Source organism: Cavia porcellus, unplaced genomic scaffold, assembly GCF_034190915.1.
Source record: "Cavia porcellus strain 051 isolate PalLab524CR breed Dunkin Hartley unplaced genomic scaffold, mCavPor4.1 scaffold_31, whole genome shotgun sequence".
NCBI lineage: Eukaryota > Metazoa > Chordata > Mammalia > Rodentia > Caviidae > Cavia > Cavia porcellus.
This window is the reverse complement of record NW_026947514.1, coordinates 12,174,331-12,190,559: the sequence shown is the minus strand read 5'-3', so window position 1 is coordinate 12,190,559 and position 16,229 is coordinate 12,174,331. Positions and strand designations below refer to the sequence as shown.

At 38.4% G+C, this 16,229-nt stretch overlaps 1 protein-coding gene across 1 annotated transcript in view; it reads right to left on the bottom strand.

Moving 5' to 3' along the window:
- The window catches only part of Catsperb (cation channel sperm associated auxiliary subunit beta), a 189,140-nt gene that overhangs the window by 130,679 nt on the left and 42,232 nt on the right, over positions 1-16,229 (bottom strand). Inside the window, exons 5-6 of the mRNA XM_063240997.1 lie at positions 8,716-8,811; positions 4,182-4,331 (exon numbers count right to left, since the gene is read on the bottom strand). Of these exons, the coding sequence (XP_063097067.1) occupies positions 4,182-4,331; positions 8,716-8,811 (246 nt within the window). The remainder of the gene's footprint in view (positions 1-4,181; positions 4,332-8,715; positions 8,812-16,229) is intronic.

Here is a 16,229-nt window from a genome sequence, read left to right as displayed (position 1 = left end):
TGTTGGCTGCCCCTAGTACTGTAGCTGGGTTCCTCTAATTCCAATATCCAGGGAGATAGTTGGGTGTGGAACAGGCTTCTCTAGACCTATGCAGCTACACTGTGGCTTTGCTGATGATCAGGGGTGCATGGAGGTTGGGCTGCTTCTCTCAGCCTGTGTGTCTACACTGGGATGGTGGCAGACACATAGGAGTGTGTTTGATTCTACTAGTGGGTGATGGCTGCCTGAGGGAACCAAGGACCTCCAGCCTTACCTGGCTGTGTGTCCCTGCTCCTGTCGGCTGCCTGCAGCTCGTTGAGGGTGAAGGCAGATCTGCTGGTTCTCTCCGCCTACGCTGGCCACCTGCAGGATGTGGCCTTTTGGTGGCAGTGCCTGGTAGGCAGAGGCCTATTTCTTGGTCCTTTTGGCCCATGCTGGGTGCGCAGAGGAAAGGGCCTCCTGGTTGTGGCGCCTGGTAGGCAGATGCAGCTCTCCTGGTTCTCTTCAATGGAGTTTTTAATTTCCTGGATATCTCTTTGAATCTGTTTCATGAATTCTAATTCTTCCATATATTCCTTTTTCCCCTGCTCTCTTTTTTTTCAAAATCTATGTCTTCTTTAGATATGCTCAGAAACTCTTTCATTATGTTTGTCATTTCTTCTTTTACCTGAGATATTATTTCTGATCTGATTTCTTTTGCAGCCTTATGAAGTAGTTTCTTTACTTTAGTTGCCAATCATACCAGAAATTTCAGATGTGCCAATTTCAATTTTTTCCAAGTCTATTTCTCCTGGGCTTGTTCTATGTGGGCTGGAGGCCAGAGATTGCCCTTTGCTCTTTCATCTTGACCTTTTCCTGGTTTCCTCTAGATGAGCCCTATGTGGGGTCCTAGATACTTCCTGAATTGGCTACCCACAGTGCAGGGAAATACATCAGACACCTGGGTTTCTTCTAACCTAGGTTCCTGGGGGAGGTGGTAGGGCATGGGGTGGGCTTCTCCAGAGATATGTGGCTTCTCTGAGGTGTGGCTGGCTGTTTTCCCCCCTGCACACTGGCTACAGGTCCTTGATGGTGGCCATCGAGTTCACTGGGGCAGGGTTGGCTGCTTCTTTTCCTGATCTGAGCTGGCTACCTGTGGGAGGGTCCTGATGGCAGCCTGTGTGCATGTGGGGCAGGGTCGGCTGCTTCGTCTTCCACCTTGTCCTGGCTACCTGTGGGTGAGTCTAGATGGAGGCCCATGTGCCAAGACTTCAAAACAGGATAATAGGAAATCAACAGTGGTTACCATAATGCTGCTTGTTGTCTTTAAAACTGAAGCACATACCATCAGACAAAGTCAAAACGGAACAGAGTATAACCAATCTAAACAGAACATTGAAGAAAGTAGAACAATAAAACAGAACAAAACAAAATAGTGTGAACATGCTGGATTTCAAAAGTAAGACAGAAGGAAATACTCCATAGTTGCTATTTGCATAATGTTATCCTCTAAATAGATGTTCAGTGACAAAAATTAAGATAGAAAGAAAAGCAGAGGCGTTAAGAGCTTAAAGGTTCATCATCATGCCCAGCAGAGATATATTTTAAGAATGTTGTAGAGAAGGTGGCTAACAAGTCCAAACTAGAGTCCATCATTAAACTTTCCTGGTATGAATGCCAGGAGGATTAACAAGGGCCTTGCAAAGGAATGTTAGTTTAAGTAGTGGCAACTTGACACTATGGGGACTTTTGGTTTTACTTCAGGACAGTAGTGGCCAGTTGAAACCAATTCTTTCTTTAAAAGTTGACATGGTCTGTTGAGTATGGCCCCTAGGAGTAGGACAGCTCTTCTCTTTATGGCTCTCAGGCATGAGGAGTTGAGAATGACTGCTTTATTGTGGCTCTTGAATGTAGGTAGGTGTTGTTTGGATAAAGAGGAGGATGAAGTACTAGTCTGGTATCCATGGAACAGAAAGGAAAAAGAGCTGAATTTCGAACTGGTTTGGAATACAGTGGTACCTTGGTTCATGAACTTAATTCTTTCCATTGTTCTGGTTCCAGACCAAATTGGATGAGAATGAAACAAATTTCAATAGTTAGGTTTAATGTTAACTTATGGGGACTTTGTTTGATTTGGTCCTTGTCCAATTCAGTTTGCAACCAGAACTGCCAGGCACTGCTAGACAGCAGAGTGGGGAAGAAGATATTATTTACAGTTACATATATTTCAGAAGCATACACTCAAGCGTCAGAGATATGTTACAGACTGTTTGAGTCATTAGGAAATCTAAGAAATTTGGGTAAGCCTGTTTGTCTATTCCTATGCCAATGCATATTGCTTTAAGTTATTATGCTATTACAAATCATGGTAGGATAAAAATTTCTTTTTTCTTTGTTAAAATTATGTATTTCATAGGTTTTCAGTTTTCTTATGAATTTTGGGATTGGCTTGTCAATTTATATACTAATAAATCACATACACACAAACCACACAAAAACACTGTGTAAATTTTTTGGAAACTGTATTGAGTTGATTGCCAAATTACTAGAAGGTCCTATTCATGAATATGATATCTGTTATTTATTTTAGTCTTTTCCTGTGGTCTGCATTACATTTTAGAATTTTTATGTAACAGGCTTTGTAACTCCCCTTGTTTCTTGTTTTTTGAACTTTAAAATTATAATCTTGAGGCTTGGAATTTAGTTCAATTACCGAGCACTTGTCAAGTATATGTGAGGTCCTGGGTTCAATCCCCAGCATCACCATCACAACAAGAAAATATTAAAATCTTGGGCTTATTTTTGGCTTGATTTTTCTAGATTATTATAATATCCTACAACACTTGAGTCCATCATTAAACCATCCTTGTAACACTCTCATATTTATTTTGATTGTGTTTCAGTAGACTCATTTGGAATTTTATGTTGATATATCATATATAAGTAAGGTTTTCATCTTTTAAAAAATAACTGTAAAATGTTTTGTTTGAATTTAATTGGAATTTTAGGGCTAGAAGGTCATCAATGACCAGGAAGAACAACTAGAATACTATTAGTAGATGAAATATGATGTGACTCTATTATGTATTAAGAAACTTATATTTGGCTTTTATCTCTGGTTTTTGATACAGAGTTGCTAAATCTTTGGGAATTTCCTGAGTGATAGGAGTCTCTTGTGTCCTCATAAGGTGACATCTGATGGGTTCCCAATAGTTTTAGGATAGGGATGGTCACTACAAAAACAATATTATAATTTGAAGATTAAAATTTTCAGCCTTGCATACCTTTTTCCTGAAAGGGGCAAGAGGCTGGAGACCATCTTGATGACTGATCATGCATACGATATGAAGGCTCCATAAACATCTCTGACATAAGGTGCTAGAGGCTTCCCAACTGGTGAACATATTTATGTCCTGGGAGAGTGGCATCATGCAACTCCAAGGGGGCATAACTTCTGTGTTTGGGACTCTTCACCTGAGGTACTTTATACCACCTGGTTATTTATCTATATTGTTTGTAATATCCCACATAGTAAATCAGTAAGTGGTAAGTCAAAGTTTCCTGGGTTCTATGTGCTGTTCTAGCAAATTACTGAACTCATAGTGGGGTTGGGGAGTCAGGGGAACTCTCCAGTTGGTCAGAAGTGCAGGTTACAACCTGGGATTTTGCCTGGCATCTGAAATTGGGGGCTGAGCCTTTAATCCATAGGGGTCTGTGTAAACTCCAGATAGCCAGAATTAAAATAAATCACAAGACATTCATTTGGTTTCTTCAGAGAAATGAATTGCTTGATATAGAAAATCCGTACATTTTGTGTCAAGAGTGTTATAGATGACAACATATAGAAAACTATGCACATATATTGTTGTTGTGGTGGAAAAACATATCTAATAATTAAAATGTGATATTTTAGGAATAATGATGCCTATTTATACATGATAGAAATAACGGATTAGAAACAATGAATAATTTCTATGAAAAGTAACACACTAAAAGGGGAAGAAATGCAATTAGCACTGCAAATAAACCACAGCAGAAAGTATCTTTAGTATATCACACTTGCAAGTAGATAAGGTGGAGTGATGAAGAGTAAACTTGTAGGTATTTTTAGGCAACATTTTTACTCCATTCTGTCAATGCACTTTGTTTGCACAACCAGTTAGACATCAACTTCAACAAATACAAAATACTACTTCCAACACTCAATAAAGGTATAGACTTACCATTATACGTTGTATTCAAAATGAAGCCAAGTAATGCTACATCATTGGCACAGGGGCACTTTGTCACTTTGAGATCTATTACATGTGGATATAACACACTGATCTCTTGTGATGACATTTCATCTCCAAGTTTCCACTGAAGAATAGGTTCTGTGGAAATCAAAGTTAGGCTTTAAATTGTAGCAGTATTCATGAAAGTGAAACATTGCCATATTAATTTAAAGATTTTTAGAGATACTATGTAAAGGAACAATTCTATTGTCCAAAATGGATGTAGGATGATTCATACTTCATCAACTACAGTTAGGTCAATTTTTATTTTCTAGAAAGGGAATCAGATCAAATTCCCTTCATGGAACCTTGGCAAGATCACCCTACAAAAGAGCATGTTGGATGGGAGATATTTGGAAAATACCATCTGCCTTAGGATCTGTCCCTAGAAATGGAATCTCTGGATCACAAAATATGCATATTTTAATTTAGAGAAGCCCTTCTACTTCCAGAGCACACATTTCCTTTTTGTTGTCTCCCTCAATCCTGTTGAAATAATAATAAATAAAAATAAGAATAGATTCAGAGTAGCAGTTGGGAACAAGGGAAGATGTCATTTGTGGCAGAGAATCTTAGAAAGGTTTTTGGAAAACAGACAGAAAGATGGGAATGAACTACCAGAAAACCAAAAAGCAACAAACAAAACAAACAACAATCAGAGATAAGACATCTTTAACTCAGCATAGGCTGAAAAGCGGCACAACAAAGAAGATCTTTTACATGCAAACAAAGCCTCCTAGGTCCTGCTGTCTTTTTAATTTCTCAACTTTACTTTTCCCAGGTGTTCTTTTTTTTGGTCTATTTTTGAGACAGGTCTCACCATGCAGTTCAGATTGGCCCTGAGCTCACTTTGTAGCCGTAGGCTGGTCTGAGACTCACAACGATCTTCCAGCCTGAGCCTCCTGAATGCTAAGATTACAGGCATGCACTGCCATGCCCCCGCCTTTTTGAGTAGGTATTTTTCCCTGAATCCATTTTTCTAGTTCCCATTTAGATGTCACCCTCCCTGGGAGCCTCTCCTGAATCCCTAGAATGAATGAGGTTCGAAGAGAGGCCTGTACTTCATTGGAGCTGAGAGAATGAAACCGTGTTCTTTCTCAGCAGACTAGGGTAATCAGACAAGGGTTTATAAATTTTACAACTTACAACATTATTTATGAATATTCAACAGGTAGCAGCTAAAGTGAAATTTTCATGCACAACAGTTTTTTATCCTGAAAATATCTTCTATAAACATTGAAGAAAAAATTTTTCATTCAGAAATTTCAGAAGAAAAAAATTTTTCCTTCTGAAAAAAGAAAAAAGAGTACCAAAGGTAAACCAGGGCAGTTTAAAACAATACTGCTGTATGATTTTCAAAAAAAGTTAAAAGATCTTTTAAGAACAGAGGTATTTAGTAATCAACGCATTAGCTGTTTATGTTCTGCAGACATACCCTGTCAATTGTACCCAGAGCAGGTTGTAAACATTGCAGGTTGTAAAGAGTTAAACTCACAATTGACTTGTTTCAAGTAGTGAGTCAACACTGCAGCTATGGCTTATCTCCTCCACCACTGGCTACAGCAGACCAGAGATACCCCTGTGAAGATGTGGGGCTCCAATATAACATGGCAGCCAAGGACAAGGGAATCTTCTCAAATTGCTTTCCCAGAATTGTAGCTTATTTTGCTTGAAAAATGAGTTATTCATTAACCATGACCTATTCTGGTCTCTTATGTCCTTGATGCAAGGATGTTTTGATCTTTCCTTTACAAGTCCTGCCCAAGTCAGTGTCTTATCCCTAGCAAATACGCATGGCCTCCTCATCGTGTTCTATTGATTTTACAACCAATAAATACCGTGGATCTTGCTGTTTGGGGTCTTTGCTCAGAACTGAGCACTGACAATCCCAGTTCTTTGTTTCATTTTTTATCTTGTCTCTCAGTTTTTCTTTGCAGCCTTGGGTTGTAGCACCAAACAGAAGATAGGGTGCTTGTTGGGGTTCCCAATAATGTTCTACAGTGTAAATTTCTGTCTCCTCAAACTTTCAGTTTCATTCTGCTACAAATCCAAAGATTGTATGTGATTTTTAAATTTTTTAAATTTTTTGCAAAGCAAAAAAACCAGTCATCTTTCCATTTGGGTTTGACATAAAGTAATCTAGATATAGTTGAAAAGGGAAGGAAACAGTGTATAACTAAACTAACTCAAAAGTAAGTTACTCAAGAATTTGAAGAAGTTTAGGGTAAGGTGGCTGACTCTTCAGGGTAAAGAACAGGGAGATTAGAGCTTATGTCTGGGACATAGTTGCCCTGTGTTGACAGTGCCTTTTTATTATGTCCAAATTCCTTAAAGTCAGATCCTGGATTTTAAACTTAAAAAGAACCAGGAAGTGATTAAAAGTTTTGGCTTGTGCTGAGAAGCTAAAAAAGAGACGAAAAAATAATGTGAAAGTTTCTGGTGACTACAGCCAAGAGCAGTTTGATGTGGAGACAGGAAACAAGAGTGGTTTTGGGTTTATGTTGGACATAAAATGGCAAGAATGGGATTGTTATTAAACATCTTCAGAGTTCAGTAGTGAATAAAGATTTCTAGCCATAACCTTCCCATTAACACATTCTCCTGCTTCCCGCACTCCGGTAGCTTTTCAATATGATTGGGATAAGGTCCATGGTTTTTACCATGACCACGGCCAGCTTGTCCAACTCCTCATATACTAACCATTGTCATTTTCTATGCTTCTGCAAGCACTAGTCTCCTGAACTCACTGCCTAAAAAGCTCAATCTCATTCCACATCCAGAATCTTTTAATGCTTACTAATTTGTGAAGCCCTTAGCTGCCGCATCATCTCTATATATTCTGACTAAATGTAAGTTAAAAATGTTAATGCAAGCTGAATGTGGTGGTATACATCTGCAACCCCAGCCCTTGGGGCATGAGGGTCATCACAAGTCTGAGGTTAGCCTGGGCTGCACAGTGAGTTCAAGGCCTGACTGAACTACATGGCGCTACACCCTGTCTCAAGAAACTAAAACCAACCAGCATACAAAAAACCCAAAACCCAAAAACATCTCAATATAAAAATGTTTGAAATTTCTGATTCTTAAAACAAACTAATTTAATGTTATTTTAATATTTCAGAGGAGCCTAGGATAGCCAAATATCAGAACCAGTATTGTAATGATTATTGAATAATTGGGTCACTATTTTTTAAAAATCTGGAAACTATGAAAAAAGTAAGTTTAACGTTTAGTCATTTTTGTTTCATATATTTTATTTTATCATGGTGGTGGGGACTAAACTCATGACCTCAAAATGCTAGGCACAGAACTAGACTCTCAGGTAAATTTTGGTTAAAGAGACAAAACAATTCAGGTAATGTTGAAGATGTCTCTGTTGTTTTATGTTGTTCTGTTAGCAAATTATACCAAATGCATGAAATTGCTGTATAGTTCATGTTTTCATATTTTTATTGCAATGTATGTGTATGCATGAAGATTAGCATTGTTTTGTGTGTTTTCTGAATTTTAGATTCTAGTCTATCCTAAAACTGGATTTTTCACTCAGTGTTTGGCTTCAGTTCTTGATGCTATGTTTGGACCTATTTCCTTCATTTTAACAGGACATAGCAATATATATTTGTCTTTCCTTTATTTATGGCTATCTAGGTTTTTTCCAGTTATTTGATACAAATGTTACTTTATGAAATAGACTTGTGCATGTTCTTGGGTACACATGATTCTCAATCCTCACTGGATATCAGAATCACTGTTGGAAGATTTTCTAAAACTATAGATGGCTTCTCCTACTTATAAAGATCAGGTTTTAATTGGTGGATGTTAGATTTGAGACATCCTTATTTTTTAAAGATTGTCCAAATGATTCTTCTCATAACATGAATTCTTATTTTTATTCTCTATTCTACATAGCATAGCACCAAAGTAAGACTAAAATAATAATAACAAAAAGAAGGTGATGAAATAGAAGCTAGGACTGAAGACTTTAAAACATTTATGCTACAATTCTATAAGTGGTCCAAAAGTTGGGCTATTACTTTTTTAGACAATCAAAAAAGAGAAGTCTTATTAGTTATACCACTCTGTGTTCATGAACTTAGAGCAACTAATGTTTAATTAATAAAAAGTAACTGTTCTAAGACAGAGTAAGATTTTTTTTTACAGGTTGTTGGCATAAAAAAAGACAGTGGTGCAATGAGTGGTGTCTAAGACATCAACGACACTAAAACTAGCTTTATAGAGTCATTGTTTAGAATAATTTCCAAAATAGCTGCAACTAAAGATGTATTTCCTTACTTCTATAGCACTTTATGTAGACCTCTAAAAATAATTATCCACGTATATTTAATTCTTTGCCCTGTCAGATTTTGAGTCCTTTAAGGGTCATGATCATCTAGGATTTGCCACAGAGTCTGGCATATAGTAGATGCCAAAGTTGTTGAAATAATATATAAATTGTGTTCTACTTTCATCTTCTGGCATTTACCTCGAACACTATCCAATAAGGTTCCTTCAGTAGCATAAATATTTAATCCTTGATGTAAAGTGATCTTTACTAACCATTCTTCTACAGCAGCAATATCTGAAAACAAAAGACAGTGAACTATTTTATATATCACCCTGATGAAACTGAAGAATATGTAAACATCATCAATGATGACAACTTTTCCTTTTTCAATCATTTTTGGTACCTTTATATGTCAAGTTTCCCATGTTTTTCTTATAAACATTTTGCTGATAAAATAATGAGAAATTAATTGTGAAGTGCTCTGACTACCACAAAAATGAATTGGCATACTGCTTTTTAAAGACAATTATTTTTATTGGTGCATTTTAGATACACGATGGTCACATTCACCATAGGAAACTTGTACCTGTATATGATATAACTTCATTCTTTTTTTTCCTCATTTCTCTACCTCTTTGAACCCCTTTCCTTCTTTATTTACAAAAGCTTTGCTTCCATTTTTCTATCTTTTCTAATTTTTTTTACTTTGCCCTTCCCCTTCCCTTTTTCTCCTTCCCATTTAAACATTTTCTTCCTATTTCATGGATTTTGGTTTTCAGAGAAACAATGCAATATTTACATGTATGTCTAAATTTATTTCACTTAAGATTATGGTTTTAAAATACATCCATTTCCCTTGAAAGGCCTCAAGCTTATCCTTCTTTATGGGAGAGTAGTACTTGATTGTATTAAAAAAACACATCTTCTTTATCCATTCACTGGTTGGTGGGTAGTTGGACTGTTTCCAAACTTGCACACTACTATTTTAGATCATAATTTTTCTCCTAAAGCTGTTGTGACTCGCTAAGAAGCAATTTATGGTCTTCTTGTGAAATGGTATAATATTATGTAAAAATATTCATCAAAGAAAACTTTGTGACTGATGGCTTCACTGTTGCTTGTCACACATACGAGGGGTAACTAATATAAATCCTTCTCAAGCTATTCTAAAAAATTGAAAAAGTAGAAAATTCAAAACTCATTCTATAAACCCAAAATTATTGATATCAGAATCGGAAAAGGAAACTACAAAAAGGAAACATTTCTGATTAAAATATATGTAAATATTCTCAACAAAATACTAGAAAACTTAGTTCCTTAGCATGTTAAAAAGATCATTCACCATGATCAAGTAGGATTCATCCCTGGAATGAAGGATGGTTCAACAGTAAGAAAGCAAATAACTCAATTAAAAATGGGCCAAGGATCTGACAAATACCACACATTCTCCCTAACACATGGAATGTAGAAAAGATGACACACAGATACAATGGAGAGTATTATTGGACAAGAGGAAGAAAATATGAGGAAGGGGAGGAGGTAGAAAGGCAGTTACTAGGGGGATAGAGTATGAACAAATGTATTTATTGATATTATACTCTCCCTCAAGGCACAAGGGAGGATGATGATGACCCAAATATGCTATATGCATGTATGAGCCTGCCAAAATGAAATCCATTAATCTACAGTCAATAGAAGAATGAAAAAATATCTCTATATGGCACCACGAGCTTCAGTTAAAACATTTAAAAATGGAGATAATAAGGGTACTTATCAAGAGTATACTTCCTATAGTGAGAAATAAATGAGTTCATTTACATAAAGTCTTTTAAGTATGTAACTCCATAAATGCTAGTGGCTATGCCTACTATTATTACAATGGAAATTTTGCTATCTTTGCTGTTGATGCTATGTAAACTATTTTTCTAAGATTTTAAATATACAGATGGCTCCAATTTATGATGGTTACATTTTGTGATTTTTTTGCTTTATGGTTGTGCAAAAGTGAGACACATTTCATAAAAAAATACTTCAAATTTTAAATTTTGATTTTTTTCTTAGGCTTCCAATATGTGGTAAAATACTCTCTTGTGATGTAGGGCAGCAAAGTGAACAGTCATGAGGGGAAATAACTGTGTTGCCAAGCTATACTGTTCAGTAGCTTAGGTATAGTAAATGTATTTTGACTTATGATATTTTTAACTTAATACAGGTTTATCTGGATGTCACCTCCTCGTAAGTTGAGAAGTATTTTCCCACAGTACTCAAATTCATGGCATGGCAGAAAATCAGTTATGATTAAGGAAGAAAACAATGAATGAGGAAATCTGTTTTTCTTTCCTGTAGCATTTTAAATCTGATTTTTATCATATTACTATATACCATTGCTGAGCTCATTTGACCTTTTTCTACAAATTTTTATATTCTTATATCAGCTTTGTTTCTGTCTGAATGATCTCAGAATTAATGCATTTTGAATTAAACTTGTAAATAACTGAAGTAAAAATAGCATGTTATCTTCATTGCTTTCCAACTGTTAAATTAATAACACTATTATACCAAGTACCTACAATAACATTTCATCCTTATACAGGTAAGTCAGTACAATTTAAAAATTCACAATTCATTCCTCACAAAAAAATCACATAAAGTTCCAATAACAAGATTTTTCTTCAAAATGAGATAAGTATCCCTCTCTCTTGTTGCTTCCCAGATACCATGAGTGAGCAGCTTCGCCTCACCACAGTCTTCTATCAGGATGTACTGCCTTGCCACGGGCCCAGAAACAATGGCGCAAGCCCACCATGGACTGAAACTGCTTGATGCCATGAGCCAAAAAGAAATCTTTCCTCCTTTAAGTATTTTGTCACAAACTGACTAACTGAAAGCTGACTAACACCGAAAACTGATACTTTGAAGTGAGTTGTTGCTGTAACTATACCAGATCATGTGATTTAGAAGCCTTTGGAACTAGTTTGCGTGAAGGATTTGGAAAGATTTGAAGTTGCAAACTACTGAAGCTCTAAGTCAGTGGTGGCAAACCTATGACACGTGTGCTGCAGTAGGCTCACAGAGCCCTTTCTGTTGGCACATGATTCAAGGAATCCCAGCAGTAGAGCATTGAATAATAATTGTTTTATCTAAACTAAATCTCCGATATTCAGGCTTAGTTGCACTGTTAGCACTTTGTGATAAATAAGTGGGGTTTGTGTTGAAGTCTGGACACTTGATCTCTAAAAAGTTCACCATCACTGCCTCTGTTGTAACCAGAATTTAACTGGTGATTCTAAAGTGGGTGTGGTAGGCACATCTGTAATCCCAGCACTCTGGGAGGCTGAGACAGTCTCAACTCAGGGGATTTAGCAGTTTAGACTGTTAAGGATTGTATCTAAATGCTCCTCCAAAACTTCACAAAGTCATAGGTGGGGCTTTTTGGAGGTGGTTGGAGCTAGGGTGTGTCATGTTGGTATTAAAGTGTAATACTGAGGTTAAGGGTGTGTGTGATTACTAAATTAGTCCAATGATTGACTTAACACAGTTTTGGGTGAGGATAATGGAAGCTTCATTTGGGTGTGGGTGGCATCACCCAAAAGCAGGTATCCTAGAAGGAATAAAAAGAAGAGGCAGTAAAAATTGTTATGTGTATATTTTTGATTCTTCTGCTAATATCTCAATATCTGTTCAAGATATTAGATGACAAATCAATGACCTGTCAGACTCTAAATTTCCCTGGACTTATCCGTACTCTCCTTATGGGAAGTCATTACAAACTCCTCCTGGTAGAAATCTTTGTTAAGGATACTCATAATTATCCTGTGGATTCTATTGTTTGGCCCATGCATACTTAGTTGTTTCTTTGGATTTTTCTCCTCCAGACTTAAAGCTGTATGCCTACCCAAGATGAAAATGCTTAATGTCTATCGAGGACCTTTAGATAGAACCTCTGTAGAGTATCTCTTGACTGCCGATCAACAGCTACAAACTCCTTCAGTCTGAAGAAGCCAGATTGGTCATCACCCATTACTCCCTCATGGAAGTTCTGGGTACTGTGTTACTCTCTGTATCAATTATAATTTCCTTGGCTTCAACCTTACATATGCTTATTCATGACCAAGCTGAAGGAGAAAAGTTATAGGCAGTTAAGATAGATAGAAATATTATAGTCATCTTGTGCAATTGCATAATGAAAGTATATAACTTGTTTCTTGATTTTTAAAGGAGCTGATAGCTTAGAGTTTGTCTTGAATCTCAGCAGAGACTTTCGATTTGGACTTTTGAGCAATGCAGGAACAGTTAAAAAGCATGTGGACTCTTGGAGATGGACTGAATTCATTTTGCATTATGAGATAGATGATAATTTTTCAGGGCTAGGGTTTAGCTGTTATGGTTCGGATTTGGAATATGCCCCAAGTTTATGTGTTGAAGGGTTTGTCTCTAGTTGGTGGAGGTGTAGGAAAGTGAGATGAAAACTTTAGGAAATGGAGCCCAGCTTCAGGAAGTAGTAAGTTCCAAGGGATACACTTTTGTCCCAAACTCCTCCCTTACACTTCCTTTCTCTTTTTGTTTAGTAGCTGCCGTAATGAGCAGCTTTGCTCTGTCATGGTCTTCTGCCACGATGCACTGCCTTACTACAGGCCCAGAAACAATGCAGCCAGTCCACCATGATCTAAAACCTCTGACAGCATGAGGCAAAACAAATCTTTTCTCTAAAGAAAAAAAAAGATGAATAAAGAGAAAACATAGTGATACAATCCATGTTAGATCTGATAGCACTGAAGTTTCTGCTGCAGATTTCATCTTTGGTACTTCACTATAGAATCTTTTCTATCATTTCTGGCCTCTTCTCTCCTTTCTCCACCTTCATTCTTTAGGATACATTTTACTGTCTTATCTAGAAAGGCTGCCCTATCTCACCCTCCCAATTATTAACTGCCTGCTGTATTTAATTGGCACATGAGTAGATCTTACGAGAAAAGTAGTCTCCTGACAATATAGTTCTGGAAATATTAGCCAGAACAAACAGACAAGAGGGAGAAATAAAAGGAAAAAAATAGGAAAAGAAGAAGTTAAATTATCATTATTTGCAGATGACATGATAGTCTACATAGAAGACCCAAAAAACTCCATTAGAAGACTACTAGAGGCAATAAACAAATTCAGTAGCATAGCTGGATACAAAGTCAACACTCAAAAATCAATAGCATTCCTGTACATACACACATACCAAAAAAAAACCTCCATGGGAGAGAAGTTATGAAAATATCACCTTTCACAATAGCATCTAAAAAAAAATGAAATACTTAGGAATCAACCCAACTAAGAATATAAAAGACCTATATGCTTAAAATTATACTACTCTAAAAAAGGAGATTGAAGAGGATAGAAAATGGAAGGATAGACCTCGGCCTGTGCCCAGCCGCGCCTAGCCATTGGTGTGCAGAGGAGGAGCTGCGTGGATCCGGAGTGCCTGCAGAGGCCCCTTCCTTTGTCTGGAGGAGGGGGGATCCCGGGTTCCTGGGGCACCTCGGCCTGTGCCCAGCCGCGCCTGGCCATCGGTGTGCGGAGGAGGAGCTGCGCGGATCCGGAGCGCCTGCAGAGGCCCCTTCCTTTGGCTGGAGGAGGAGGGATCCCGAGTTCCTGAGGCACCTCGGCCTGTGCCCAGCCGCGCCTGGCCATCGGTGTGCAGAGGAAGAGCTGCGCGGATCCGGAGTGCCTGCAGAAGCCCCTTCCTTTGGCTGGAGGAGGAGGGATCCCGGGTTCCTGAGGCACTTCGGCCTGTGCCCAGCCGCGCCTAGCCATCGGTGTGCAGAGGAGGAGCTGCGCGGGTCCGGAGCGCCTGCAGAAGCCCCTTCCTTTGTCTGGAGGAGGAGGGATCCCGGGTTCCTGAGGCACCTCGGCCTGTGCCCGGCCACGCCTAGCCATCGGTGTGCAGAGGAGGAGCTGCGCGGATCCGGAGTGCCTGCAGAAGCCCCTTCCTTTGTCTGGAGGAGGAGGGATCCCGGGTTCCTGGGGCACCTCGGCCTGTGCCCAGCCGCGCCTAGCCCTCAGTGTGCAGAGGAGGAGCTGCGCGGATCCGGAGCGCCTGCAGAAGCCCCTTCCTTTGTCTGGAGGAGGAGGGATCCCAGGTTCCTGAGGCACCTCGGCCTGTGCCCAGCCGCGCATAGCCATCTGCGTGCAGAAGAGGAGCTGGGTGGATCTGGAGTGCCCGCAGGAGGCCCTTCCTTTGTCTGGAGGACTGTGGATATCTCTGCAAGCAGGGAGGGATCACAGGCTCCTGAGGCACTGCGGTCTGTGGTGAGTAGCCTAACCCGGCTGCGATCCAAGAGCTGTGGATCTACCAAGGGGCAGGTGGGCGCACAGTGTCCCTGAGGCCCAGCTTGTCTGGAACCGCGGAGTTCTGAACAAGCAGAGGAGGGCCATTGGTTCTGCAGGCCCAATGGCCTGGGGTAGAGTGGTGCCAGAGTCTCAGTAGCTGCAAACATAGAAGGGGATTTTCAACAGATCCTGAGGAGGCTTTCAAATAACACTTGAAACACAGAAATATAGGAAAATGGCAAAACGAAAGACCAAATTACAACCTCAAACCTCCAGCCCATCTCAGGAAACCCTAGGAGAAATGTATTTAGAAGAAAATATATCCCATCCTCCTCATATATCAGACACAATAGCTACTGAAGTTGACAAGCAACTCCAGGAAGCTTTAAAGAAATTCAAACTCGAAATAATATCCCAGATAAAAGAAGAAATGATAAAAGAAATGAAAGAGATTCTAAATATATCTAAAGAAAACACAGATAAAAAATTGGAGGAACTAAACAAAAAGATAGAATCCCTAGACGAGCAATATAAGAAACAAACAGAATACATAATGCAGATGCACAGAGATATACAGGAAATAAAAAACTCCACTGAAAGTTGTAAAAACCGCCTTAATGAAAGTGAAGATAGAATTTCAGACCTTCAAGACAGGATTGCAGCTAGTGAACAGGAAAGGAAAGATCTTTTAAAAATAACAAGGAATCAGGAAACAACAATTCAACAACTGCAAGATGATGCAAAGAAGAATAACATAAGAATGATAGGGATTAATGAAAAAGAAGGAGACAACATAAAGGAATATCAAGAGGATATTTAGAGAAGCAATAGCTGAAAACTTCCCAAGCATGAGATCAGAAACTGACATCAGGATCAGTGAAGCATATAGAACTCCAAATAGTCATAACCAAAATAAAACTACACCCAGACATATAATAATCACCATCCCAGAAATCCAACACAAGAATAGATTATTAAAAGCTGTCAGAGAGAAAAGACAGATCACTTATAAAGGAAAACCTATCAGAATCACAGCAGACTTCTCATCACAAACAATAAAGTCAAGAAGAGCATGGAGTGAAGTATTCCAGATCCTAAAGCAAAATGATTTCCAACCTAGACTGATATATCCTGCAAAACTATCATTTAAAATAGATGGTGAAATACGATACTTCCATGACAAAGAACAGCTGAAGAACTTCATGAACACCAAACCAACCCTGCAAAAAATATTGAAAGACAGTTTAGATACACAAAGGAAAAAACCACTAAGCAAAGCAAATAATTAAACAGAACAGAAAGATAAAGATGCAACAGCAGAGAGATAAGAATCCTACAATTAACCAACATTTAACAGTAATAACCATTAATGTAAATGGTCTCAATGCACCAATCAA